At 44.5% G+C, this 26,523-nt stretch overlaps 2 protein-coding genes across 7 annotated transcripts in view; both read left to right on the top strand.

Annotated features, from left to right (window-relative positions):
* LOC126351095 (serine/arginine repetitive matrix protein 1-like) overlaps positions 1-23,568 on the top strand; it is a 70,839-nt gene extending 47,271 nt beyond the window's left edge. Inside the window, exons 4-5 of the mRNA XM_050002577.1 lie at positions 2,310-2,856; positions 23,513-23,568. Coding sequence (XP_049858534.1) covers positions 2,310-2,856; positions 23,513-23,568 — 603 coding nt within the window. The remainder of the gene's footprint in view (positions 1-2,309; positions 2,857-23,512) is intronic.
* The window catches only part of LOC126349427 (mucin-12), a 244,452-nt gene continuing 220,683 nt past the window's right edge, over positions 2,755-26,523 (top strand). For 5 of the 6 annotated variants that reach the window (XM_050002433.1, XM_050002432.1, XM_050002429.1 and 2 more), the window contains exon 1: positions 2,764-2,856. The gene's annotated coding sequence lies outside the window, so the exon portion shown is untranslated. Of the gene's footprint in view, positions 2,857-26,523 lie in introns of all 6 variants that reach the window. The other variant, XM_050002428.1, reaches the window with a different exon arrangement.

The raw sequence follows: 26,523 nt of genomic DNA, 5'->3' as shown, positions 1-26,523 counted from the left end.
TAGTGCATACATGAAGAATGTGTAAGGGCTTAGTGCTTCAAAAGCCCCATTAGCTGACGAAAGACCGCTGCGTCGACCTCTAGCCGCTCCCATACAGCCCTAAAGAGGCTGTTCGACGACGATAGATACGCGGCTGTCCTCCAGTTCCGCCTGCACAACAATGTTAAGTGAAAACCTCATTCAACAAACAAATCATTATATTACACTGATGGCTAGCAATCATCCACCCGAAACCTCCAGGCTGTCAAAATCCACGCATAGACGCCGCAACGCGAGGTCACCCACCTGACATAAGGCTACAAAAATGTTTAAGTGACTAATTTACTTATAACTTCAATACATTTTTTTATGCAGAACGAAGTCACATCGTAAGTAACTTTTCGCCAACTTTGCACTACTCGATGAGTTGTCATAAATTTTCAGATACGATGCATCTATTCTTAATTGGTTTTTAGGGACACACAAGGGATTGTAACAATGACAGACTACAAGTTTTAATATTGAGGAAGAGCCGGAACGTTTGTTATAATTTTATGTTACTTCATGATGCGGTCTCTCTCTCTCTCTCTCTCACACACACACACACACACAAACACACACATGCACACACACACAAACAGAGAGAGAGAGAGAGAGAGAGAGAGAGAGAGAGAGTGAGAGAGAGGGAGAGAGACTTCGGATAGCGAGAAAATCAATCGAATGAAAAATACCTTTCTTTACAGTGTGTTAGTCCATCTCCCAGGAAAAGAGTTTCCTTTTTTTACAATAAAAAAAGACAAACCTTTATGCGGTAATGAGTTAATGAAAGAGCTCCAACTCTAGTTACTTACTTTGAGAAGTTTATCACGTTTTGCTAAGAGTTTTGGTATAAGGAGCCCTTTATCCGCAGTGCCTCCTTAGATGTCAATACTTTCAGTTCCTTACCCATTTTTTTATTAAATTTCACTGAAAATAACTGCGCATTAGTGCACATATGTCTAATATGGAAAGTGTGTTGAGAATGGCGCCAAATGCTCTGTGCGCCACAATATTTGAGGTGTTCAAGAACCGCCAATGAAAACTTTTTAAAAAAAGAAAAAGAAAGATAAGAAAAAACTACCTCTTTACCATACAGTGCAGCACAAACGATTAAAAATAGAGCCGGTCGTGATCGCGACAGATTATGCAGCAATCAACCATACATCGTCTTACATCTCAAGAATTTAAGAATATGGGTAAACCTAGTCATTCTAACGTAACACTGTTTAAGTAAACTCACGCTACCGGAATCAGAATTACAGATGGACTGGGTACTAGGCTTCCGAAATCTGTGTTTCAAGGCATTCATCTGCATCGTCAACATTAAAGAAGGAAACAGATCCTTATAATCGTGACCACCATTCCATGAAACTAGATATTGTATACGGAGCACGATATCGAATACCCACAAATGTTTGTATTCAGATCATGTTGACAGCAAGAATTAGTAATTAGGTTGACCGGTTTCAGTTGCTAAGAACAAAAAATACAGAATGCAAATTCTTGCTGCCTTTTCTCTTCTTCTTGTTGATGATAATGATGATGATGATAATTGCTTAGTAGTTGGATACGGTCAAAGATACTAGTCATTTTTGCGATCTAGATAGTTTCAACAAAAACGTTTTTGACCCACATTCTACAAGTACTTGGTTTATTCTAAAATAACATGACTGCTATCAGTCACAATTTCTCTTTACTTTCCGCACGACGCGTTTCCAGAAGTAATTGCCACTATCGAGGGCGTTTCTTCACATTTCTCGGCGTTATATTTACGAAATGTATGCTGCTACATTATCCTGGTGACTTTAGCGCAATGTATACACGCCCAAGTTACCAGAATAATTCAGCAGCTCACAAATAGTAAAAATCGTGCCTCAACATGTTATAGTACAATGAAAACGCCCTGGTTACCGGGGAATACTTCCCGAAAGAAGTCTTGCGGAAAGTAAAGAGAAAGTCGTGAATGGCACATGTTATTTCATACAAATAGAAGCACTGTTTTTACATTTCGAGATTTTCAACAAACCACTCTAAATGGCCCATATAAAACTGCACGAGTAAGACATGATCTTCAAGCGTTATCACGGTAGTACAATCACGAACATGTCTGGGGTAACTGTCTAGCAGTCTGTTGGATATCAAAACACTCAACAAACAAATGGTGATCAACCTCTGTAAATCCATCCGTAGAGCTTTGCACTCACTCTGGACTGACCACGACACACAAAATCTCCCAAGCGATGCTGCGGCAGCGCGTTGCGGGCCACACTTGGTACCGTAAATGAATTTAGCACCGCTCTCGAGGGGGACCACAACTTTCCACTGGGCTGACCGGGCCGGTCGCACACCGCCTCGGGAACGGCTCTCCGCGCGGCAAGCGGCCGGGGCCACCGCCCTGCTGGAAGCGAGAGCAACCTCCGCTCTTTGGCGGCGCTCGCACGAGTCCGGCAGCGGTAGCGACTTGGCGCTCCGCGAGGAGTGAACGTCCTCCGGCGCCGGTGCAGCGGTCGGCCGCGGCGTGTGTGTGTACCCTGGCCATCGCGGCCGCGACGCTGCAGACGCCGCCGCCGCCGCCGCCGCTGCCGCCGCCGGTGGTGGTGGAGGACGGGTCGCCGGCGACCAGCGGGGGCGGACGGCGGGCGCCTTGGCGCGGCACTGCCCTTCGGCCAATGGCGTGGAGCGCCTCCCCACCCCGGAGGCGGCGGCGTTTAAAACGCGCGGGCCGCGCCGCGCTGCAACACAGTCCCCTCCGCGCGGCGGGACCACAAGGACGCAGGCGACGCGACGCAGCTGCACCATCGACGGACGGGTCACCGGTCTGCTGCCTCTGCCCTCAAGGTGAGTCCAGCGTTGCCCGGCTGCCTTCCGATCCATTTGCCGCCTGTTCTGCTCTTCTAGCCCCTCGACTAATTTGGTCAGTGGTGAAGTGATCAGCTACCCTTTGGTGGTTGTCACCTGCGCTTACTCTACGGTAAGCAGCTCCAAACTATCGACTGGCAGAGAACTGGCCCCTAACGGCAGGTGATTTGGTCCGACTCCCGGTAGCATATACGCCGTCAACAGAAAACAATTCGACCGCGTTCTTTCCTTTGTTAAAAAAGTATTTTATATTTTTCCTGTCGTGTGCTATTTTGCCTTTCAACGGATGGACATCCATTCCTTCTTTGTGTATTACTCCTCAGTGGTTACCCGCATTCGATCTCTGAGCAGTCCTAGGATTTTTTACTCGTCAATTATCACCTCTTTCACCTCTAGCAAAGTTTGGTGCACAGTTATTCAGAGTCCAAGTTAAAGTACGGGTCTGCCTACAACTTTTTTTAAAAAGTATTTTATGTTTTTCCTGCCGTGTGCTATTTTGCCCTTTAACGGATGGACATCTATTGCTTATTTGCGTATTACTCCTCAGTGGTTACGCGCATTCGATCTCTGAGCAGTCCTAGGATTTTTAACTTGTCAATTATTGCTTCTTTCACCTCTGGCAAAGTTTGGTGCACAGTTACTCAGAGTCCAATTTAAAGTGTGGGTCTGCCTACAACCACGTTAGTCGGAGCATACCACCTCCAATAGTATCGTACTTAGTTAGGTGCTGTGGTGTTCATACTAACCTTCACGTTGAAGGTAGCTGTAACGTTTTACTACTCCAATTAGTGAGTGCTTGCAATTTCTTTTTCGTTTCTATTAGACGCCAATTTTCTATTTCTTCCTCACATCACACTCATTGCAGTGGTTACTTGCACAATGATCACAGGACTAAGCTTTGCCCCAACGATTTGTTTTCTGTACCGCCTGCGGAATATCGTCAGCCAGTTGATAGATCTGTATTTATTTTACCGAGAGTTGGTGTTATAATCCTTCCTAGTGCTCGTATAGGGCAAACTTTAGATTGAAGTCGGGTTATTAATTTCTGTATTTCAAGCTTTATGCCGTATCCATTTCAATGTTTCAAACTTCATCATTTGTGTTACGTGGCACTGTTTCATAACCTCATAAATTACCCTGTTATTCCTGATTCACGACATAATATCTCTGTTTTGAAAAGTTTGAAGTTTGGTAACTAAGATTAGTACGACTCTAGTGGGAAAAGTGACCGACTTACATGTTTTCAACGTAGCGACGCCTGACAAGGCTCTAGACCTAAGCGTAACTCCAAGGAATCTTCAGTGTTCAGCGTTCCGAAAGTCTGTATAAGCACCACTTAGCGACTTTTTTATCGAATTTATTTTTTCCCCAATTCGACTCAGTACTTAATTGGTTTCTGAATCTATTCATCTAACCGTCAGTATTCTAGGCATCTTATTAATATTTCTGGCGCAGCTATTCGAAGTACGATGTTTGTCTTTGGATTCAGCACCTTGTCCGCTTACAAGTATCTCGTCGCACGTAGTAGTAACCACAGATCCGTTAGAACGTGCAACACGGTTTAGTGAAAGTTAATCGTGCAGCGTAACAGCTCCAGAAGAAGTTTTACGTGAATCGGCGTTCTCGGCGTCACGTAAACGAATTATGTCCGCCTGACGCACGTGGAAGACGATACAGAAAATGTACGTGATGGGGCCACAGCGGAAAAGAGTTTTAGCTGTGCCGCTGCGGGTCTGGACTTCGCAGCCAGTAACGCCCGCTGCCGGCGCAAGCAGTGGCCGCTGCTCAGCGGCAGCAGGAGGAGGAGGAGGCAGTGAACTTCACTCTGGCGGTCAGCGCGCAGGAGGGCCGTCTTCTTCGGCCGAGTGATTCACCGCGCCAACGGCTCGAGCGCTCTGCTCTAAAACACTTCACCTGCTCAGTCGTGGCGCAAACATTTTACGTTCCCTTCCACGTATTTATTTTCCCCGCGGTGTAGCTGCGCGAATAAGCGACACATTACAAATCCAACGGTTTGGGATCGAACCTCCCGCCGTCTTCAGAGTTTTTTCGTGGCGCTTGCTTGGCTAGGTCTCTGGCAATGCTTTATATAGGGTAAACCGAGTTACTTTGACCACTTGTACACAAAACGCTTTACAGCTCTGCTGGCTCTCAGTTGGGTGTTTAGTATATTCTGTTTGATGGTAAAGTTGCATCATTACAACCTAGAGGGGGCCACGTAGTGCCGATTTCTTTGCACAACAGCTGGCGAACATTTCGTGATTTATGATTGTATGCGATAAGCCGTTAAAATCTGGTTGTACCAAGTACGCTAGTGTCACTTAACTGCTAACCCAGCATTGTTATCAACTATGTCATGTACGTTACTCGATTAATTCTCAAAACAGACCAATGATTAGTTATTTGTTCATATGTATATGCCTTCCAGTATATTACCACCTCTGACGTCATGTGCATGCTTTCTCTGTTTCGTGATTACTTTGACCCAGGATTACGTATATACAATTTATTAAACACTGCTGACGGCAATGACAGTATGGAACTAAGAAGTACAAGCATTAGCCGTCGGTATATACATGAAGACTCATTTCTAATTGATAGTGTGCCTACAATTAAGAAAAGCAAATGTCGGTCATATCTTGCTCAAATTACAAACTGTTGTGGTTCAGGCCATGATTCACGTATAACATATAATGCCGGATATCTCCGGAAACTAGGAATGAAGTCTGTTTGGCCGCAGGTGCCAGATATTGACTGGATAAACGAAGAGCAGATAACCTAAGTTGTAACTGCAACGGATGTTTTGAAACAAGGATTTAGGTTTAAGATGGATGGAACTGGAGGTGCTATGCTCTGTTAAAATTGGAGTTATGTGTTTGGTACTCCATCCTAGTACTTCTGTTATATTTACAGGTCTGATGATGATTCACATTAATTTATGTACCGTTCTAGCATTTTTTCCTCTACGGGGATTAATGAAGGATTTAAGAAAAGTTAAGTCAACGTATTTATTTCTGGGTGGTCAATGTTTCACTGCGTGTTTGATATATTGGCCACAAACAGAAAGCTGGAACAGTTGTGGTGGAAGTATGGGCCGGACAATCTATCCTCAAATCCATTCTAACTTCGACCACCTACAGTTGTTTTCCGTCGCTTCCTTTGCAATTTTTGAAAACGTATTGTTCCAATTAGTATGTAATATTTTTTACGAGCCCCTATGCTCACTAACATAAATATCACAGAAATTAAGGGTCATGATAATCCTATCTGAATCTGAAAATCGGTCAAAGTGTACCCATTTTACGGTATGTAGGAAAAGTACGTAAAAAAAGTATGTACTTCTCGAGAGGAAAATTGGCTTTCACAGCTGCCATTTGCGACCTTGTTGTTCTTTTGTTGTATTGGTATTTGGCTGTGTTGTAAAGCGTATTTCTGTACATAATGTTGAGTATTGTAAAGCTAGAGACATCGTCAGTGTCTATAATAAGCAGGTAGTAGTTTCGTACTCAAAACTGTTAGCCTCTGATAACGTATGTTGTCAACTGCAACAAAATGATGTTTCAGTGCGGGTGGTTAGTGAGGTAGAAAATCGCTATTTCGCCGTTGTTATTGTTGTTGTTGTCTTCAGTCCGAAAACTAATTTGATGCAGTACTGGTCTATTCTGAGTAGATTTCTTCATCTCTGGATTACTAGTGCAATCTATAACCACTTGAACTTGCTCATTGCATTCAAGCCTTGGACTCCCTCTTCAGCTTTTATCCCAACCCCCCTCCCCCCACACACACATTTCCTCCATTACCAAACTTACAATTCCTTGATGCCTAACGATGTGCCCTACCAACCGATCACTTCTTTCAGTCAAGTTGTGCCATAGCTTTCTTTTCTCCACTGTTCTATTCAGTACCTCAGTAGTTCCGGAATATTTTACTCGCAAACGTACATTTCGAAGCACAGCTTCGTCACAGAGATTCCATAAGCTAAACAGCATCACTTTGAAACTTCCTGGCAGATTAAAACTGTGTGCCCGACCGAGACTCGAACTCGGGACCTATGCCTTTCGCGGGCAAGTGCTCAAAGGTCCCGAGTTCGAGTCTCGGTCGGGCACACAGTTTTAATCTGCCAGGAAGTTTCATATCAGCGCACACTCCGCTGCAGAGTGAAAATCTCATTCTGGAAGCATCACTTTGCTACGAACCCTATAGAAACGTGTATCTGTGTGTTTTGCTGATTTCTGTTGCATACGACACCGCTTTGAAGCATCTTCCTCTGGTTGTTTACACTCGTATATGTTTATACAAACGGTGCCTCTTTTTTAAACCTGTGTGCAAACGTAAAAATTTCTGCTGTCGTTGTAATGCAAACTGTCAATCTTTATAAGGTGATATCCAGTCTAGTCGATAACTGCTCGTCATTCACCGTTCGGATCTGGCAGCCGAAAGTCATGATCGGCAGGATATGCTGCTACTTGAATAACAAAGTTTTTCTGACTACCTGTTTCGATGATATGACAACAGTACTAAAATTTAATGTGAATAGTTATCTTATACCCTAGACACTGACAGAAAACCAGCGGATGTGACTACAAAGTCCCACTTAGATTAAATGTTAGTGCTTGGAGTCACAGCATAATTTACGTTGGGTACTTTTGCATGATTTTTTATGGGCGTGATAAATGATCTGTGAGATGTAAAATAGTTTGCTATAACAAGTTTTTATTAAAGTAGTAGTTTATCCTGGTAGTTCTTTAAAAATTTACAAGTTGCGTGGTACCATCAATATTAAGCTTGCCCGTTCACAGCATGCAGGATGCTAAGCTTTTCAGTGTCACACAGTCGCAGTGGGAATCATGACAATTACTTCATTTATGCTGCTTCCGCATCCACATTCCAACTCCAGCACGTGTTCTGTTGTGACCCCTTATTGTCCTTTGTGGGAAATTTCGTAGCAGTTAGTTTCTTAACAAGATGTACCGGAAATTTCAAGCAGTTGGTTTCTTAACAAGATGTACCAAGTACATCCATAAGGACGGCCACTGCACATAACTTCTTGGTGTTCACAATGAAACAGCTTCTTAGGTGCTAACGAAAATGCCCTTGTAAGCGACTGAAGCGTAAATGCAGTGAAGCTGAAATCTTCGTATAGGGTTCTGAGCTTCCAGAAGGAATGTATTTTGCCTCCAAAAATGAGTCAATTTATATATAATCCGTAAGCGCTTGTACAGTGCGTACCGAGTGTACTTCGTACCGGCAAAAGTGATTACTGTTCTGTTCCCTTCGCGTACTCAGCAAAGAAAAAATCACTGTCTATATGCTTCAAAATGTGCCCTAATCTCCCTTGTTATAAGCTACAGCATAGGGAAGCTTTTTGATGGCTTGCATCCGGTTGGTGTCACCTGTGAAGACTTGAGTTAGGCCTACGTTCATAAATGTTCAAATGTGTGTGAAATCTCATGGGACTTAACTGATAAGATCATCAGTGCCAAAGCTTACACACTACTTAACCTAAATCATCCAAAGGACAAACACACACACCCATGCCCGAGGGAGGACTCGAACCTCCGCCGGGACCAGCCGCACAGTCCATGACTGCAGCGCCTCAGACCGCGCGGCTAATCCCGCGCGGCCTTCCGCGTACGTCTTCACGTATGAGCGATTAATTATATTGGAGGACAGTGTTTAAAATCTGGCGTAAAAATATCTCAGGCGTTTGTATGAGGACGTACTGTGCAACCAGTTTGCTTCAGAGGAATTTACATGTAAGTATATGACTGCACATACGGTTATTCTACAAGAATTTTGCATATTTTAATATTGCTTTTGAAATCGTTATTGGTGGACGGAGGTGAACAAGTCACATACACAAAACTGATTCAAAATTTTGTATCAGTATATTTATCAGATTCTCATTAGCGGTATTTGGGCACTACAACGAATTTTAAAAGCAACAATGCACATAGTGGCTCTTTTTTACAATAATGCAGAACGTTTTTGGCAAATACCAATAAATGATAATGAGCTCAGCAGGCAGAATATGTTTACTGAGACTCGGTCTAAAGACGGAATAGATAGCTGAAGCACGTGCTGAGGTGTTCTCATGTATCTGACCTGTCAAATGAGAGAGTACCAGAGAGTAAAAATTATGGAAAAGAGGAAGTCTGTATCGTTGCCTAAAACAATGTGTTTGGGTCCTGGAGCGAAGGACATGGGTACTTTCGGATTATACAATACAGCTTTGTAACAGATGACTTCTGACGCCGGCGTGCATTACTCTCTCGACTGACTGCGGTGGCGACTCGTCGGTCGGCGGCACGGCTTGCAGAACTCGTGAGGTCCAGAGGCTGAGAGTGGCGGTCAAGTTCAGCCGCGACTTTCACTGTCTGCCGACGCGTCACGGTCGACGGAACAGGTCGATAGTCTATCCGACTCCTCCTCCAATCCACGATCGCTGCAAGGTCCGTGCTTTACTGCTCACTAGCAATGTGCACGGCTTTCGCGTGCTATACCCTGTGCGATAGAGTGTGCACGCTCTGTCTAAAAAAAAACTGAGGTGAAGCCTCAGAACGCTGATATTATATGTTAACAGAAGCAAAGTGCAACATGAAAACGGCAGCGATGATAATCGAGATCAGAAGGCACAACGAAAGGCAGCTTTGGTTATAAATCATGGACAGTGATATCTTCTGTATTAGCAGACTCATTTGAAGAGGATCATCGGTGTAAAGGCTAGTTACGTACGATGAAATTGTCCCCAATAGTGGGCAATCCAGTGGAAGGTTTAAGCTTAAAAACTCATTGGCTTCGAGGTCATTAGAGTAAGAGCGGTAGCTCAAATGAATAACTTTGACGGAACAGAGGGGCCACGGTCTATACAAGAATCAAGCCAGCATTGTTCGTGTGATTTAGAGCAACCTAAATTAGGATTACCATTCGGAGACTTGAATCCGCCTCGTCCCAAACACGATTTCAGTGCCCTCGTTCGGTAAGATTGTTTCGGGTTCCCATATTAAGCAATGTGTTCTTGGACTTGTTTGATGCCACGATCCATTTGTTTCTATCCATTGCTTAACTCATCTCATCTCCTACAATCAACATTCTTTAGATTCCTGTATAGATTTTCCACACTGTCAAGATAAATGTCCTTGTATGATACATTACGTGTCCACAAAATGACCACTTCATATGGTATGGGCTCTCCTTAGACATCTAAGCTCGCCTTTCGTTTCTAGTACCTTTCCACTTTTTAACGTCCTTCTCCAGTGCCATATTTCAAATGCTTCCTCTGTCTTCTTCACCAGTCTTCCATTGTCCGCATTTTTTTTTTTTTTTTTTTTTTTTTTGCGTAATCTTACTCCTAGGTACAAGAATTATTTCACTTCTTCTCCTGTGACCTCACTAATTAAGATGTTTGCCACTTCGAACTCTTCTTCTTTGCTGCTCACTATCACTTTTTCCCTTGTTTTGTTTATCTTTAATCACATTCTTTACTCGTAGATCGCCTATACCATTCTACTCTCATTTTAAGCCTTTGTTACTTTCGGAGAGATATACGTACATTACAGAGGCATGAGTGTAATAGCGTAATTTCAGCAACGACATGATTAGTGACAGAACTTCGCTTTCTTCGAGGGTAAGCCCCTAGACTTGAAGGGAGACGTTGTAAGGACACGTACAGATCCATCGAGGAATTTTGTGCATTTCGACTTTGTCGACTTGGTGCGACTGCTCCTCTTGGCACTCGACAGTTTAGATCTGACTGTTTCGACGGTAATCGGGATACATGAAGCAGCCAAAAGTCCATTGCTCTGTTAGTCGCGTGTGCAAGAGCGGCCTGAGCAAAGAACTGTTGCATGATAACAATAGTGACAACAAATAGTTTCACTGGGTGTACTCAAGTCATCCGTCACCATCAAGAATAAATGGCATTCGGACCTATGGAACAGTTTCCATTATGAGTAAAGAAATACCTAACTAAGATTTTCGTTCGAATGACAAGATTTTTAAAGAAATAGTTGCGTGTATTGCGTTTACAACGTCACATTGAAATTCCCTTTGGACAGTAGTACTCTTTATATTCGTTTTCGTCGGTAACTGTGGTTCAAGGTACCATTAATAGTCACGGAACAAATACAGATTTATATATTACTAGCGACCTACTCTGGTTTCTCACGGGTAGCACTAAATACCTACTGTTGAACAACTTATCTGGTGTAGCGGTAACAAATTATATACACAAACCTTCCTCGTATATATATATATATATATATATATATATATATATATATATACTCTTTATTACTATACTATATTTATTGACAGTCATTTCGAATCCAAGCTCATGATCAGGAGACCATTGAAGAACTGTAAACGAGAGAAAATGATTCTGGTGTGTTAAGTACCCTCCGCCATACACCACACGGAAAATTTTGAAGTATAAGAAGTAGATAAGCATAGTAAAGAAACGTATGAACCTATATATACTCTACACCAAAAAACGATCGATACACCACGAAAGAATTATTTGAATGGTATGGAAACTGGTAGATTTAATGAACATGCGCAGACAAATAAATGAGTACAGTTTCAGAAAAAATGGATGATTTACTCAAGAGATAGAGCTTCACAAATTGAGCAATTCAATAACGCGTTGATACACCTCTGGCCCTTATGCAAGCACTTATTCGGTTGGGCAATGATAGACAGAATTGTTGGCCATTCTCCTGAGGGATATTGCCCCAAATTCCGTATAATTGGTTCATTAGATCGTCAAAAATCCCAATGTAGTTGGAGAGCCCTGCCAATAATACTCCAAACTTTTCCAATCGGGGAGAGATCTGGAGGCCTTGCTGGCCATGTTAGGATTGGGCAAGCATAAAGACAAGCGGGCATTATCTTGCTGGCATGTAAGCCCAGGGCAGTCTGCCATGAAGGGCAACAAAAGGGTACGTAGAATATCTTCGACGCACGGTTGTGCTGTATGGGTGCAGCAGATGAAAACCAAAGGGGTCCTGCTATGAAACAGAATGGCACCCCATACTGTCATTTCTGGTTGTTGACGGGCGACAGTCAGTTTCGTACTCCATGGCTGCCTGGGATGCCTTCAGACAGGTCTTCACTGGTCATGGGGGCTCAACTCGAAGCCCAACTCACCACTGAAAGCAATTCCTTTGTGTTGTACTTATCTAAAATGAGCTGAGAACCGTAACATCTACTGACAGACTGAATATAGTTATGGAATTTACATGACGTAAATGTGGTAAACGTGTGGTGGTGTAGGATCAGGGTTAGCGTGTCGAGATGTGGTGTGAGGGGGTGACTGTCTAGGGAGGCTCAGGCTTGAATTGAGTAAGCAAGTTTGAATGGACGCAGGGCGCAGTAGTCACGCAGGTATGAAGGGCCTTGCATAAGACAGGCAGCGAGCGGGGCTTCAGGCTGCTCGTCAGTCGTCAGTCGGGGCGCTAATGTGATTCCAGGCAACGCCGCCGCATTTGCAAGTCTGGCGCGCTGCGGTCTCCTCTCCCAGAACGCGATTACGCGCCGGCAGCCCTCCGGCGTCTCCATTGCGCTTTCACTGAGTGGCTTCAGCTCTCGCAATCGGTGACGGCGATCACGTTCCTGCCTGCAACAAGACACAGGGTTGCCTTGCTGCGGAGATGGTCTGTTGCGAAGGAAGGACGATCGTGGTATTCGCCTCGTCAGGGACGAGGTCAGTAGATCGCGTGAACACGGTAGAGGAAGAATACCGTCCGAGTCCTCCAGATTCGTCTCAAATGTTTTTGAAGTGCACGTCGTCGGTCGGCGAGGTACACGGAAAACATCAGCCCGGATTGCCAGATGAAAATCTGAACCCTTCTTCTCTCGAATTGTAATCCTGCCCGTTGATCGCTGAAAATTTTCCGCCAATTTCTCACAGGATCAGCTATCAAGCAATGAATTGTCTGTGTTGATGCTGTTCAAAATGCCCAAAGGAACGAGTTCCTTACCTAATAATGTGGTAGAAGTGTAGCATGAAGTTGGTTCGTGGGACGTCTATGACATTCCACCTCAGTGCAGCCTCGCACGTCAGCACGCAGGAATGACGCATTTATTGCGATGTTAGATTGTCCATTACTGTAGCATGAGACCTGGATTTCGCAAACCTATTGTCACCTTCAAAACGACATACATTTATGTCATGTAAATTTCATAGCTGCATTTGGCACTAGGCATTACCTGTCCCAGCTCATCGTCAGGTGAGTATTTAGAATGACACGAGTCTGTCGATGCTTATTCACGTCTATACTTCAAAATTTTCTGTTGTGGTGTGTGCGGAAGGTACATAACACACCAGAATTACTTTTTCTCCGTTACTGTCCCTGAATGTTTTCCTGACGATGAACTTAAGATCGAAGTGAGTGGCAATCTTGAAGATCGAAGTGAGTGGCAATCTTGTCTAAATTATTTTACAATTCTTTCTTATCTTCTGATTTCAGTAGACGCTGATTGTCTCAAAACAGTTTAAGATGGTAGCTCAATTTGCTTTCTAAATCATTTATATAGGTTAAGAACAGCAGAGGGCCTAAATCACTTTCTTGGGCAAGCCAAGTGAATGTATAAAAAAATTAAATGTAATGATTGTGTGGCATTGATGGCTGGGAGGTCCACGTCCGAGGGAGTTGGGCCGCCGAGTTACAGTTCTTATTTCAGGTGACGCCACATTGGGCGACTTGCGTGCCGCTGATGATAAGGGCAACACAACACCCACTCCACGAACGGAGAAAATCTCCAACCCTGCCGGGAGTCGAATCCAGGGCCGTTTCATGGTAGGCAAGCACTTTATCACTGTGCTAAGCAGGCGGACAGTGACTCTACAGACAGCAGTTAAATACCCAGCAATGGTGGGTGAAAAGTGTCATAACAGGTGTGTCACAGTTCGTAATAACTGACGGGAAGTCGTCTACTAAAACCGAAATGATACCTGGGCTTGCCCAAGAAAGTGTTTTAGGCCCTCTGCTGTTCTTAACCTATTTAAATGATTTAGAAATCAAATTGAGCTACCCTCTTAAAATGTTTTGAGACAATCAGCGTCTAGTGAAATCAGATCAGAAAGAATTGTAAAATGATTTAGACAAGATATCTGCAAGGTACGAAAAGTGGCAGTTGACTCTAAACAAAAAAAAAGTCCATTAAATTTCGGTTACACATAAAAAAACACCAATTTTAGGTTGTATGTTGTAGATTCAAGTAAATGCTTAGGAATCACAATTACGAACAACTTAAATTGGAGCCTTTATAAAGAAAATATTGTACGATAGGCGAACTAAAGACTGTGATTTATTGTCAGCTACGCGGTATGGAATCTGACAGAGGACGGCGAAAAAGTTCAAAGAAGGCCAGCACGTTTTGTATTGTAGACCAATAGGGGAGAGAGTGTCACGGATATAATACTCGATTTGGGACGTACGTTTTTCATTACATCGAGATCTTTTTACGCAATTTCGATCGCCAACAGGGTAATTCAGCTGCACTTAGGTATGGGTTTACTGTAACCTGCAACACTCTCAAAAACCACGTGCAAGAGTGTCATATTCTCTCGCACGCTATGCGCATAGTATTAGTCCTACATAAAAAAATGAACAGGACCTTTTTATACGGAAATTAATGGAATTAACTTCTGTACTTGTATGCGTTTACAGTGGACGTCACAGTTTTTCAATTATTCGAGAAAAACGTGTTTTTAGATCACTTTTGTACCATGCCTTGCGTAGTTCGGAAAATGCAGCCTCTAGCGAAAACGTACCCTAGTACAAAATTTAACTGACCAAAAGGCCCTGTAAGACTAATAGTTTTTGTGGAGTGGGCGAGAGAATACGAAAATCTTGAGTGTGATATTTGAAGGCGTTGCGGGTTGCATAAAAACCATAGGAAGGGGCAACAACCGGAGGAAAGGCCCTCGTAATAAAACAAGAGAAATCAAATGTCGCGAGAAAAATATAACCGTTCCTTTTACTCACTTGCTGTCGGAGAGTGGAACAGTCGAGAAAGAATCTGAAAATGTTCTTACGCACCGTCTGCCAAACACCTAGTTATGACTTGCAGAATAATCACGTAGATATGAGCACGTTGGGGTAATGGAACATCCATACCATCAGACACGTTTAGTTACTGAAGAGACCCGACATAAACAACGCTTACAAAGTGCAAGTGTTTCTTCGGTTGCAGTCGACATAAGCATCTAGAGCGCTGGTTTGTAGGTGCAAGGCTGGAGGATCGTGTCTTAGGCCGGAGACTGCAGCCTCCAGCCAGCGAGGCGAAGCAACATAGCAACACATGGCTGCTTCCTCCTCTCCGGTCGGCTGCGGTTTCGCTCTCCCGCCTGGCTGCAGGTGTTCGCCGCGGCCAACGGAACCGCCTGCGCGAAACGGGAGGAAGAAGAAGCGCAGTCACGGAATGCGCCGGAAAAACGCCAAATCGACTGCCGCCTCCATTGTGAGCCGGCTCGGCCTCACAGCGCCTCCAATTCTCCGGCGGGCTTAACGGCAAGAAAGAACTTACAACTACTGTCGTCGGGCCGACACGCAACGAAAGGATTTCCGCTTCCTCGCCGCGTCCTGTTGCGACCGGTGTCACATTACGGAGGAGAATTCTGTCGACCCAGATTACGCAGCCTCATCTAGCAGAGTAACTCGTACAGCACTTGTTGATCCACCATTTGGCCCTACGTAAAGATAGGCTGCTGGTCTACAGAAAAGAAGTTATATGAATCCCTTAAAAATGAGTAAAGTAAAGCGCTCGTGAATCAGAAGCTAAGACGCTACAGTCAAACAATTAACTGGCGGTCTGCAGCTTAACCACAAATATTAAATTGTTACCGACCGCATAACGTTCCCAGAAAGCTGGTTAGAGGAACTGACACAAAAACTTTCTGCTAATCTTCTTAGTCTGTTACTGTTAGCACTCTCTACTAACAAAATGTATTCCATATTCTGAGAGGCGATAGTAAGTACCAAAGAAATACAAAAAGGTCTAGCAGACACGGGCTCTAAAACATAAAACTTACGAGCTACGAGCTATTGTTCATCTTCGCAGCTGTGAAACACATGTGTCCTAGTGCAAATTCTTTGCTATTATGAACGACTTACAGAACGCAATAAAGAAATGAGGACACATTCCCCTCGTATTGCTCGTGATACAGCATGCTAGATGTGCTTCATACATGATAGCGCTCATTTTCCACGAAACGTCCGAGAACACCTCGCACAGACAATTAATGGGCAATGGATTGGTTGGGGCGGTCCATTACGTTGTACAGTTCGTATCCCCTATCTTAATACCTTTAATTTGTGGTTGTAGCATCACTTGAAAAATTTAATGCAATCCATATTATTGATGTACAAACACTACACGAATACATCATCAATACCTGCCAGCGCATCCGAGACCAACGTGGAATATTTCAGAGTATTTGCGATTTCCTGAGAAGTGAGACACAAGCATGCCTTACTATGAACGGGCCACCCCATTGATCACCTTCTTTAGCGATGACTGACAATCGCAGAATAGTATGGAACATCAAGTAGTTTTCAGTAGAAGCTCTGTTGGTTCGAATTAACGCAATATGTTCTCATTTTGCACCCCGACAAGAACAGTGACGCAACTCAAAAATGCAATATTGAATAAACGACGACTTCAAGAATTAATTCTATAAAACTTATACTGAAATTGTATTCGCTTCCTTTAAATTGCCAGTAAATTCCATTGCATTTTCTGTGAATGTCGGAGCACTTCACACGTATTTATCAGTGACATTACAGGCCGGGTTGTGCCGGCAGGGGTGGCCAAGTCTGGAACCGCGCTATAGTCTGGAACCGCGAGACCGCTACGGTCGTAGGTTCGAATCCTGCCTCATGCATGGACGTGTGTGATATCTTTAGGTTAGTTAGGCTTAAGTAGTTCTAAGTTCAAGGGTACTGATCACCTCAGAAGTTAAGTCGCATAGTGCTCAGAGACATTTTTTGGGGGGGTTGCGAATTGTTCGCTTACCTCTTCAGTGCATCCTGTACGTCGTTCACGCCAGCAAACAGCTTGCAATAGAAAAGATATGTTTCACAGAAGGGGAAATGAACTAGTGCTCAAAGTACTTTAAGTTATTCATTGTAGAGCTCATATTTAGTGGAAAATTTTCTTTGTTTTGGTGCATACTATCAAGTCTCTAAACATGGGACCAGGTGCAAAGTAAAACAAAAAAATAGTTATAAAACATAGCTGCTGCTTCTGAAATAAATGTTACGCATAGTATGAAGCAGTTATTTACATTCCATGTACGAAGACGAATGCTACTGTTTCGGTCCTCGGCAGTTCGACTACATTGGATGCGTAAGTTAAATTTAGAATACTTCTAGCGGTGCAACATCCTCTCTATGTATGTGTAGGTCTCTCTCTCTCTCTCTCTCTCTCTCTCTCTCTCTCTCTCTGTGTGTGTGTGTGTGTGTGTGTGTGTGTGTGTGTGTGTGTGTGTGTGTGTGTGTGTGTGTGTGTGTGTGTAGGGGGGGGGGGGGGGGGTGAATGTGTGCGCTACCACAAGATGCTACTCAGAGGACTGATAACTGATGATCCAAAGGAGTAGACTCTGCCCTATTCTGTACCGCGCTAAAGGAAATACTTAGATGTAGAAAGGAAGGCGAAACGTCGCGTAGTGTGACTGGAGCTAAAAGAGAAAAATGTTTATACTGCCCGCTCCGCTTTCGTGCAGTGCTTTTCTGATAATTCAGCGATCCGATGTTTAAACAAGCCATTGTTCCACATGGCTCTGTACCGCATACGCGCGTGTTGTTTTAAGCAGGCGGGCGCTCTTCACTCACTTTTTTCCCCTTCTTTCCCACATTACACATTCAGTACGCACCGCTGGTTTGTAAATACCGATGATGTAAATATTTCACGAGCAAGCTTCGGTTGCAGGGAGCGGGCTGTTCAGCTGCCGGTCCGCCATCGACCTCCTTTTGCCTCCTCCTAATTTGTAGATGCCTTAACGAATGCCGACTGTGTCGCTTGTTAATGGAGTTGTCTGGTCGAGCAAGTAGGACCCGCTGTGAACAGGGAGCAACGGCTCGGTACAGCGCCGCAGCTTCCTGAAGGCGACTGCGCGGAAGGTGGCTGACCTACCGGCTGGCTTCACGCCCTTTCTTGTCAAGTAAACAGCTACCAGTGGATGTAGATGAAATACGTGAGATTTAAATTTTCCATCGTTCGTGCGGCTAGGGCGAACGCAGGCGTATGATTTATTTGGGGGGAAAAAATGCGTCAGACTGCATTTCTCCTTTTTATACTGTGATAGATGCTATCCACATCACGAGACATACTTGTCACAACTCAGACATATGATAAACCAGTGAAAAAACTAATACAGTTACATTAAATGTTGTGTACGGTATGTGCCAACAAATTTTTTTGACATCTTGACAACCGTGAGTTTAATATCAAGAAACTGACAAGCCCCGTACACTGTAGAAAATGCACAGGTCACATTTTAAAAGTGCCGTAGACGGATGTTATTGGTATCTTTACATAAGTATACACAGACAAGGTAGCTAGGTGTATTTTCAGTATACCAGTCATTAGACGCTCGCCACCTACCTTGTCTGTGTAGAATTATGCGAAGATCCCAGTACCATCCATCTACAGTAAATTGTAACGTGTGAATCCCGTACAACATGCATTTCATACTGAGCATCGGGATAAAACTGGCATGTTTGCACATTTTACTTACATTACTCGTAGAGGCTACACAAACGTGAATTGCAGTTCATTATTTTTGTTGTGATTCAGTCGTTAATCATAGCTTTCCTTTTACTTTTACTGTAACACATCTGAAGATGGCCACCGCCGAAATCGGTAGACACTATACAGTGCATATACGTTCAATGAACGAAAAAAAAAATTGTAGTGAAAATGCCACCATCATCGCGGACTCTCGGTGTGGCATTAAGGTCATCTTTGGAAAAAAAATTATAGACGAGTAGCCAGGTTTGAGTGTGCGAACGTGTTATTGGTCATACTGAAATTCATCTCCTTTCGATCGGACTAGCTAAGCTACGGAGAGCATAGCTAGCGAGCAGTTAGGAAGAGGGCGTGAGTGATGACAGCGGGCAGCCGCTGCTGTGGGGCGAGAGAGCGGACGATCGCGGCTTCTGGTACCCCGTCCAACCCCTGCAGCATTCGCCGGTGATTTCCCCCTGGTGGTAATTATAGCAGGGTACGGGCCAGCTGGTCGGCTGAAAATTCAGACCGCAACCAACAGACCAGCGCGATCGATGAGTCGCCGTCATTAGCAGCAATCCCCGCACGAGGCCGCTTCCGGAATTCACTCACGGCTTAAAAAATAAATAAAAATAATCCCCCGACAGTGCGGGCTCAGTCTAATGGGGCACACGATACCAATTTTGTTTTGAATAATGTACACTCCAGCAACAATAACTCTACTGAGATATTTCTTTAACGTTTGTAACAATGCAACAAAGAAATAGACACATAGTACATTATTCCTCTTCACGTGCGTTTCTCCAATTGGCCAATCATACGGTTCCTTCAGTAGCACATTACGAAATGGATTATAAACGATTTAACTGACAACAGTTAACTGCGGATCACAAATTTATTATTGGAATTGATCGTTTTGCAAAAACCCAGTTCGAATTACATCGATTTAGAAAAGTGCCCTTTGCCACAGCACATAATGAATTTCTTCACACTGAACATAATCTCGAGATGGGTGCAGTTTCATCCAAATCATATCGACACACTCACGGAGCTAAACGCTTCCGCATATGAAGAATGCAGCCGACCGTCGAAGGGCCCAGCGCGGGCACAACGCAACAATAACAATTCATATACTATCCTCAACAGGCAAATATTATTTTACTCCTGGATACAACTTAAGTAACAGTTGTTTGTATGACTGCCGTTGCTCCAATATGCACCCAAAAAGGAGAAGAATTTAAAAAAAATCTTAACAATACTAAATAATGAGACTTGTGGCGATATAAAATGTTAACACGTTGAATCCGCAATGAAATACCGTATTTAAATTTTGTTAACTAAAACTAGGAGATCGATACACGAGAAAACGTGTACCTGTGAAGTACTACTGCCATCTTCTCGCAGTTAGTTTGAGAATCAACAAACATACCGTATTTAAATTTTGTTAACTAAAACTAGGAGATCGATACACGAGAAAACGTGTACCTGTGAAGCACTACTGCCATCTTCTCGCAGTTAGTTTGAGAATCAACAAACATGGTCGTACTGAAGGTGATAATCACTTTCTTGCACTCCTCCAATGAATCAGGTCGGCCATTGTTACCATCTTTCAAATTTTCGTTGAAAGCGAAGGACTGCAAAAATGGTTCAAATGGCTCTGAGCACTATGGGACTTATCATCTGACTTCATCAGTCCCCTAGAACTTAGAACTACTTAAACCTAACTAACTTAAGGACATCCCACACATCCATGCCCGAAGCAGGATTCGAATCTGCGACCGTAGCAGCACACTGAAGCGCTTAGAACCGCTCGGCCAAAGCGGCCGGCCATATCTGCAGTTACTCCCCAGCTGTTTCCGGCTTGCTCTTGAGTCAAGCTTATGTGACAGGTTCGTTTAGTGCTGCGTAAACGAGAGTGACACCTAGATATTTAGGAACATAGTTACAGAAAAACTTAGACCCGTGTTAAATAACAATGCAACTTCTTGTGATCCTCTTTATTATGTAGATGGAAGGCTGTTACCTCTGTTTTACATGGATTTGTTTGGAGTCTCCAACTCTTTTGATATGCTGTCAACACAAACCGATTTCTTCCGTTGATAGTGTCACATGAAAACCTGATGAGGAGGCTTCAATCCATCTACAAAAAAAATGGTTCAAATAGCTCTGAGCACTGTGGAACTTAACATCTGTGGTCATCAGTCCCCTAGAAATTAGAACTACTTAAACCTAACTAACCTAAGGACATCACTCACATCCATGCCCGAGACAGGATTCGAACCTGCGACCGTAGCGGTCACGCGGTTCCATACTGAAGCGCCTAGAACCGCACGGCCACACCGGCCGGCTCCATCTACACATTGTAAAGACGAAAGTGCAGGTAGCTTATGAAACGCAACAGAAAATCTGCCTGAGCAGCTTTCCCGGATCACCCGTGCGCAGCAGTTGAATACCTGCTGAAGATATGTGGTGCCTTTCCGACAGTGTAGTAATTCTCGCGGCCACTTCTGAGACAAGACAACAGGCTTAATGTCCTGTGAAAGCGAGATAAGCCCCGGCGACTCCCTTTGTTTCCCCCTCTGGCGCTGCGACAGGATGCGCTAGTGCTCGGCCCAACGCCTTCTGGTGGAAAAAAAAGTCGGGAAATCCGTCGCGGTGGCAGTCGGCAGATGCACGGTGGGTGAATATCAGCGGGTCAGGTCGCGACTCCAGAGGCAGTTAGCGGCCGGGTGTGCGAATATGGCGAGCCCGTAAGGGCAGTCAGCAGCACGGCGGCGGAAACGGCTCATCGGGGAGCTGTTAACGCAACGCGGAACACAACTTCTCAGAGGGAGGCGAATACTTAACAGGTCCCCGCCTCGTGGAGGGCGCGCCTGAGGACAAAAAATTGCTGAGCGCCGAGTTCGAGTGCTTTTGCTAATTATGGACACAAAAGGGCAAATGTGAAGAGCTAACGCAAGGATTTCGTAAACCAAATGGCTCAGTTTTACTTTGTACCAACAGGAGCACATACTAAATCTGTACAAAAGAGGAGCGAGGAGGGGGAAGTGATAGAAAGCCGATCAACAAAAGCAGAGGACCAGAATTTAGTTTCCCCGGAAGACTGCACGATTTAAAAGGCTGTCACTGACTGCAAAGTATGGGTTAAAATGTAAAGTTTCCTTGTTCCAGTCTCAGTTGAAACTATATTTTTGCCGTTTAATATACGTCACTTACAGTTATTAATAAAACTTAGTTGGCGCAAAAGAACTATTTGTTACAACGCTATTCGGACTGATACATACAGACTGCGCCGCGCTTAGTGGCCGACGGTATGAGGCGCCATGTCACGGATTGCGGGGCCCCTCCCGCCGGAGGTTCGAGTCCTCCCTCGGGCATGGATGTATGTATTGTTCTTGGCATAAGTTTGTTAAAGTAATGTGTAAGTCTAGGGAGAGATGACTTCAGCAGTTTGGTCCCTTAGGAATTCACACACATTTGTACATTTTTGAACATACAGACTGCAGGTAAAGTTTATTATGCGGAAGCATGGGACGTAGGTTTCCACCACTGATACTGGTGAATGTAAAACATGAAGAGGGCTGAAATTTCTATTTCTATTTGACCCAACTGTTTTAACAAAGACTTTACGTCTAGGGAGAAAGGTTGGTAGGCTTCAAAAGGCTCTAAGCAGTATGGGACTTAACATCTATGGTCATCTGTCCCCTAGAACTTAGAACTACTTAAACCTAACTAAGCTAAGGACATCACACAACATCCAGTCATCACGAGGCAGAGAAAATACCTGACCCCGCCGGGAATCGAACCCGGGCGAAATGTTGGTAGGGTTGTGATGGTCATAGCGGCACTATGGCCGACTCAAAAACAGTAAATACACCACATAGGACGGACATGAGAGAACTCTATGTCCGTCCTATGGTGAGTTTACTGTTGCCCACGGTGCCGCTTTGATCATCACTGTAGCGGCAGTTTTTCTACATAGGCTGTCGCCTGTATTTATCACACTTAACGATACGGATGGTGTGAAAAGAGATACAGGTGTTCGAAATTAGTCACCCTCAAGAAATAACGAAGAATAAAGATACTTCTCTATGCAGATTTTGAGGATCTACAACCATTTATTTCCAGACAAATCCTGTACGGCAGAAGTGACTTTTTTTTTTAATGAGATTTTCGCTCTGCAACGGAGTGTGCACTGATATGAAACTTCCTGGCAGATTAAACAAGTGTGCCGGACCTTTGTCTTTCGCGGGCAAGTGATGTACCAACTGAGCTACCCAAGCACGACTCACGCCCCCTCCTCACAGGTTTACTTCTGCCAGTACTGGAAACATCCCCCAGGCTGTGGCTAAGCCATGTCTCCGCAATATCCTTTCCTTCAGGAGTGCTAGTTCTGCAAGGTTTGCAGAAGAGCTTCTGTAAAGTTTGGAAGGTAGGAGACGAGGTACTGGCAGAAACAAAAGCTGTGAGGACGGGTCGTGAGTCATGCTTGGGTAGCTCAGTTGGTAGAGCACTTGCCCGCGAAAGGTAAAGGTCCCGAGTTCGCGTCTCGGTCCGGCACACAGTTTTAATCTTCCAGGAAGTTTCGTATTTTTTCTTCTTCATCACATTTTCGTTCTCTCTCTTCCTCTCGCTCCCTCTCTTTCTCTCTTTCTCTCTCTCTGTCTCTCTCTCTCTCTCTCTCTCTCTCTCTCTCTCTCTCTCATCCACCTCTGTCCTTTCCCCTTTCAGATAGTACCTATGTATTTAAGAGTTTAATAAAGGCCGCCCATAACCAGATAACAAATAAATATAAGCACTTTGTTCCTGTTTGATAAGACAGGAGATAACAAACACGAAAGCATACGTAACTTTTTTACTGCGCCACACTTTACTCTTAGCCGCTTAGTGGTGGTTTTTGCAGTCGGAGCGGCGGGCCTCGCGTTGTATCAGTCACTGCGCCGCATCGCGTTTACGTGACGCCTGGGGCCCATATCCCGCCCGCAGCACTCGACACACGGACGCGGACGCTCTTGTTTCCCGGAGTGCTGCCGTGTAGCGGCGGCTGCCCGCCCAGTAGACGCAGACGGGCCCCACTAATTGCTAGGCTGGCGGTGCGCCGGCGCGCTTCCCGTTGCCCGGCTCCCACCCTCGCCAGTCACCGGCTGTCCCGTCTGCTGCCGGCCCATTTGGAGGGAAGCGCTCTCCGCTGCGCTCTCCACTGGAATGCATAACGAACAAGTTGCGGTCTTAAACTAAATGGGAAAAAATAAAAGCTCGCACTGGGTGAAACTCGTTTCGAACCTCATTAAGACGCAAATGAGTCTAGGCGGGGGAAGTCCAGACTACTTGCAAGAAAACTGTCCATCGCTCTGCTGCTCTGTTGGAAGACAGAGTAGAGAGGCCACGCCACTTTATCTCTTGCCAAGAGCAAAGGTGCTCCACAAGGTGGCCCAGTTAAGCGTTTCAGTGGAAATATCCCTGGGACAACTACCGACTTTCACGGGTATGTCTATAAGGTGGGGGGCCCTCAAAACAAATATTGTAATACATTCTAAAACATAAGCAAATACTATTTCCAACACAAATTTATGGTCCCTTTTTTTTAATGGTCACCTTGTGTTATTTCTTATGTAATCAATAAATGAAAAATGACAAAAACAATGGCTTTGCTTGCATCACAAAAGGTCAATTACGTCCCTAAAAACTGCAAAGCGAGGTAGACGCTTGGTTGGTTGCTTGGTTGATACGTTGGGAAGGAAGTCGGCCAGGGCCTTGCAAAAGAACCATCCCGGCATTTGCCTGAAGCGATTTATGGAAATCACGGGAAAGGTAAATCAGGATTCACGATCTGACTAGAAGATCGTCAGCAGTTCTAAGTTGGGAAAAGGAAGCAATACGAGAATTTAATGCAAAAACTAAGGCACAGTGATATAAAAATTACAGAAATGTAATCCGATCTTGATTAAATTTTGCACACTTTACCTTCAAGACAAATGGAACATGACTGTCTACGTAAGATTTGGTAACCTGATCTGAAACATTTATGTATGTAGTAGCCTATATAAAAATTAAACAAATTTCTATAAATCTTCTAATGAATATTTGAGCATATATATATATATATATATATATATATATATATATATATAATAAAGGCCACCACATCACGGGGTATGTCGTAGGTGGATACGTATTCAATCCTCGCATTCCATTGATAGCCAGTAATTTAAATACGCCCTTCGATGTCAAGCGATTTCAATTTCGCATGCGGCTTACTGTGGCTATGAGTACCATGCAGTCACAGAGCCAATCAGTTTGTGTGGATATACTGAACGTCCCGGGTAATGCCGGCAATGCATCTGGTAAATAATCTCGACAACGATACGACAGATAACGTCTAAACAACACGACGTTACATACGCAGTGCCGCAAGGTGTAATTTGCCAGTAGCGGTAAACATGAAAGTCAGTACTACGTAAAAAGAAAGTATAGAGTATGTAATGGGGAAAGTTTCATAACCAGATCTGAAGGTCATCAATTAGACAGATCAAAACAGGTCATAATAAAAAATGCTCAAGACGGTGCTTTTTGTTCATTAAATTAGAATGACCATTTGATCATTTGTTCTTTCAGATACGACTGTACCGTCTTAGCCATTACAGCTCCTCAACCAGTGAGATAGAAAGAAAAATATCTTCAGCTCAGCTTTTCGGTGCCTGCTTGAACGCAAGTGAAAATTTAGGTATCGACAAGAAGTCTGCGCTTATTTCGATGTGTCCTTGGCCTAGCGTCCACTGCCACGGCCAGCTCGTAGCACACAACCGTGTTTAATTTACGAGCGATCCAATCCGAATAGGAAACCACTGCTTGCAGTGGGACCGCAGAAAGGCAATGCCACGGCACCTGCCGGGGACAGGCGAGCGTCGTTAATTAGCGTTCTAGGCGAGTTGTCGTCAGATCGAGATCTTCCGCGGCACCGTTACGCAATTAGCTCGTGTGTGCGAGGTGCATACAAATACGGAGGAGGCCGGTGGCTGTGACGCGGCGCAGCTGGCGACAAGCGCGCTGCCCGAGAGCCGAGACCCGAGCCTGCCTGCCTGCCTGCCTGCCTGCTAAGGAAACTGCCCGCAAACCGGCCATCCGCGGCGCGGCGCAGGCCTTCCGCATTGTAGCGGCCGCGTGTGCACCTAGCGGCGGGCATGGCCACAAAGGCGCGCTCCCCTACCGGAAAGGCAAAACACACGACTCTACACATAAATAGCCGATCAGCCGATGAGACAACCGGTTTACTCGCGAGGCAACTGTGCAGGCACAACTTTGTTATCAGCAGCCGATTCACTCGGCTAAACTGGTTTCCACGTAGTTGAAACCTTCCCTCTAGATCCGTTCACAAACGCAGAAAGGAAAGAAAGATTTTCAAGAACACATAGATGTAGAGGTCATCGGACAAGCACAGATAAGGAAATCGGCCATACCCTTGTCGAAAGAACAAACCAGATATTCGCCAGAAGCGATCTAGGAAAACTACTGAAAACGTGAATCAGAAGTGTCAGTGTGAGATTTAAAATAGTGACTAGACGATTGCGTGAATTCAACTTACATCCCTAACATCTGATCATAAGCATGCGCCGGAACCGCGCGACCACTACGGTCGCAGGTTCGAATCCTACTTCGGGCATGGATGTGTGTGATGTCCTTAGGTTAGTCAGGTTTAATGGTTCAAATGGCTCTGAGCACTATGTGACAACTTCTGAGGTCATCAGTCGCCTAGAACTAAGAACTAAGTACACTCCAAGCTCGGGGCAGGATTCGAGCCTGCGACAGTAGCGGTCGCTCGGTTCCAGACTGCAGCGCCTAGAACCGCATGGCGACTCCGGCCGGCAGTTAGGTTTAAGTAGTTCTAAGTTCTAGGGGACTGATACCCTCAGAAGT

The sequence above is a fragment of the Schistocerca gregaria genome, chromosome 1 (assembly GCF_023897955.1).
Source record: "Schistocerca gregaria isolate iqSchGreg1 chromosome 1, iqSchGreg1.2, whole genome shotgun sequence".
Taxonomy (NCBI): Eukaryota; Metazoa; Arthropoda; class Insecta; order Orthoptera; family Acrididae; genus Schistocerca; species Schistocerca gregaria.
The sequence above is the reverse complement of the archived record's forward strand: the minus strand, read 5'-3'. Positions and strand labels throughout refer to the sequence as shown.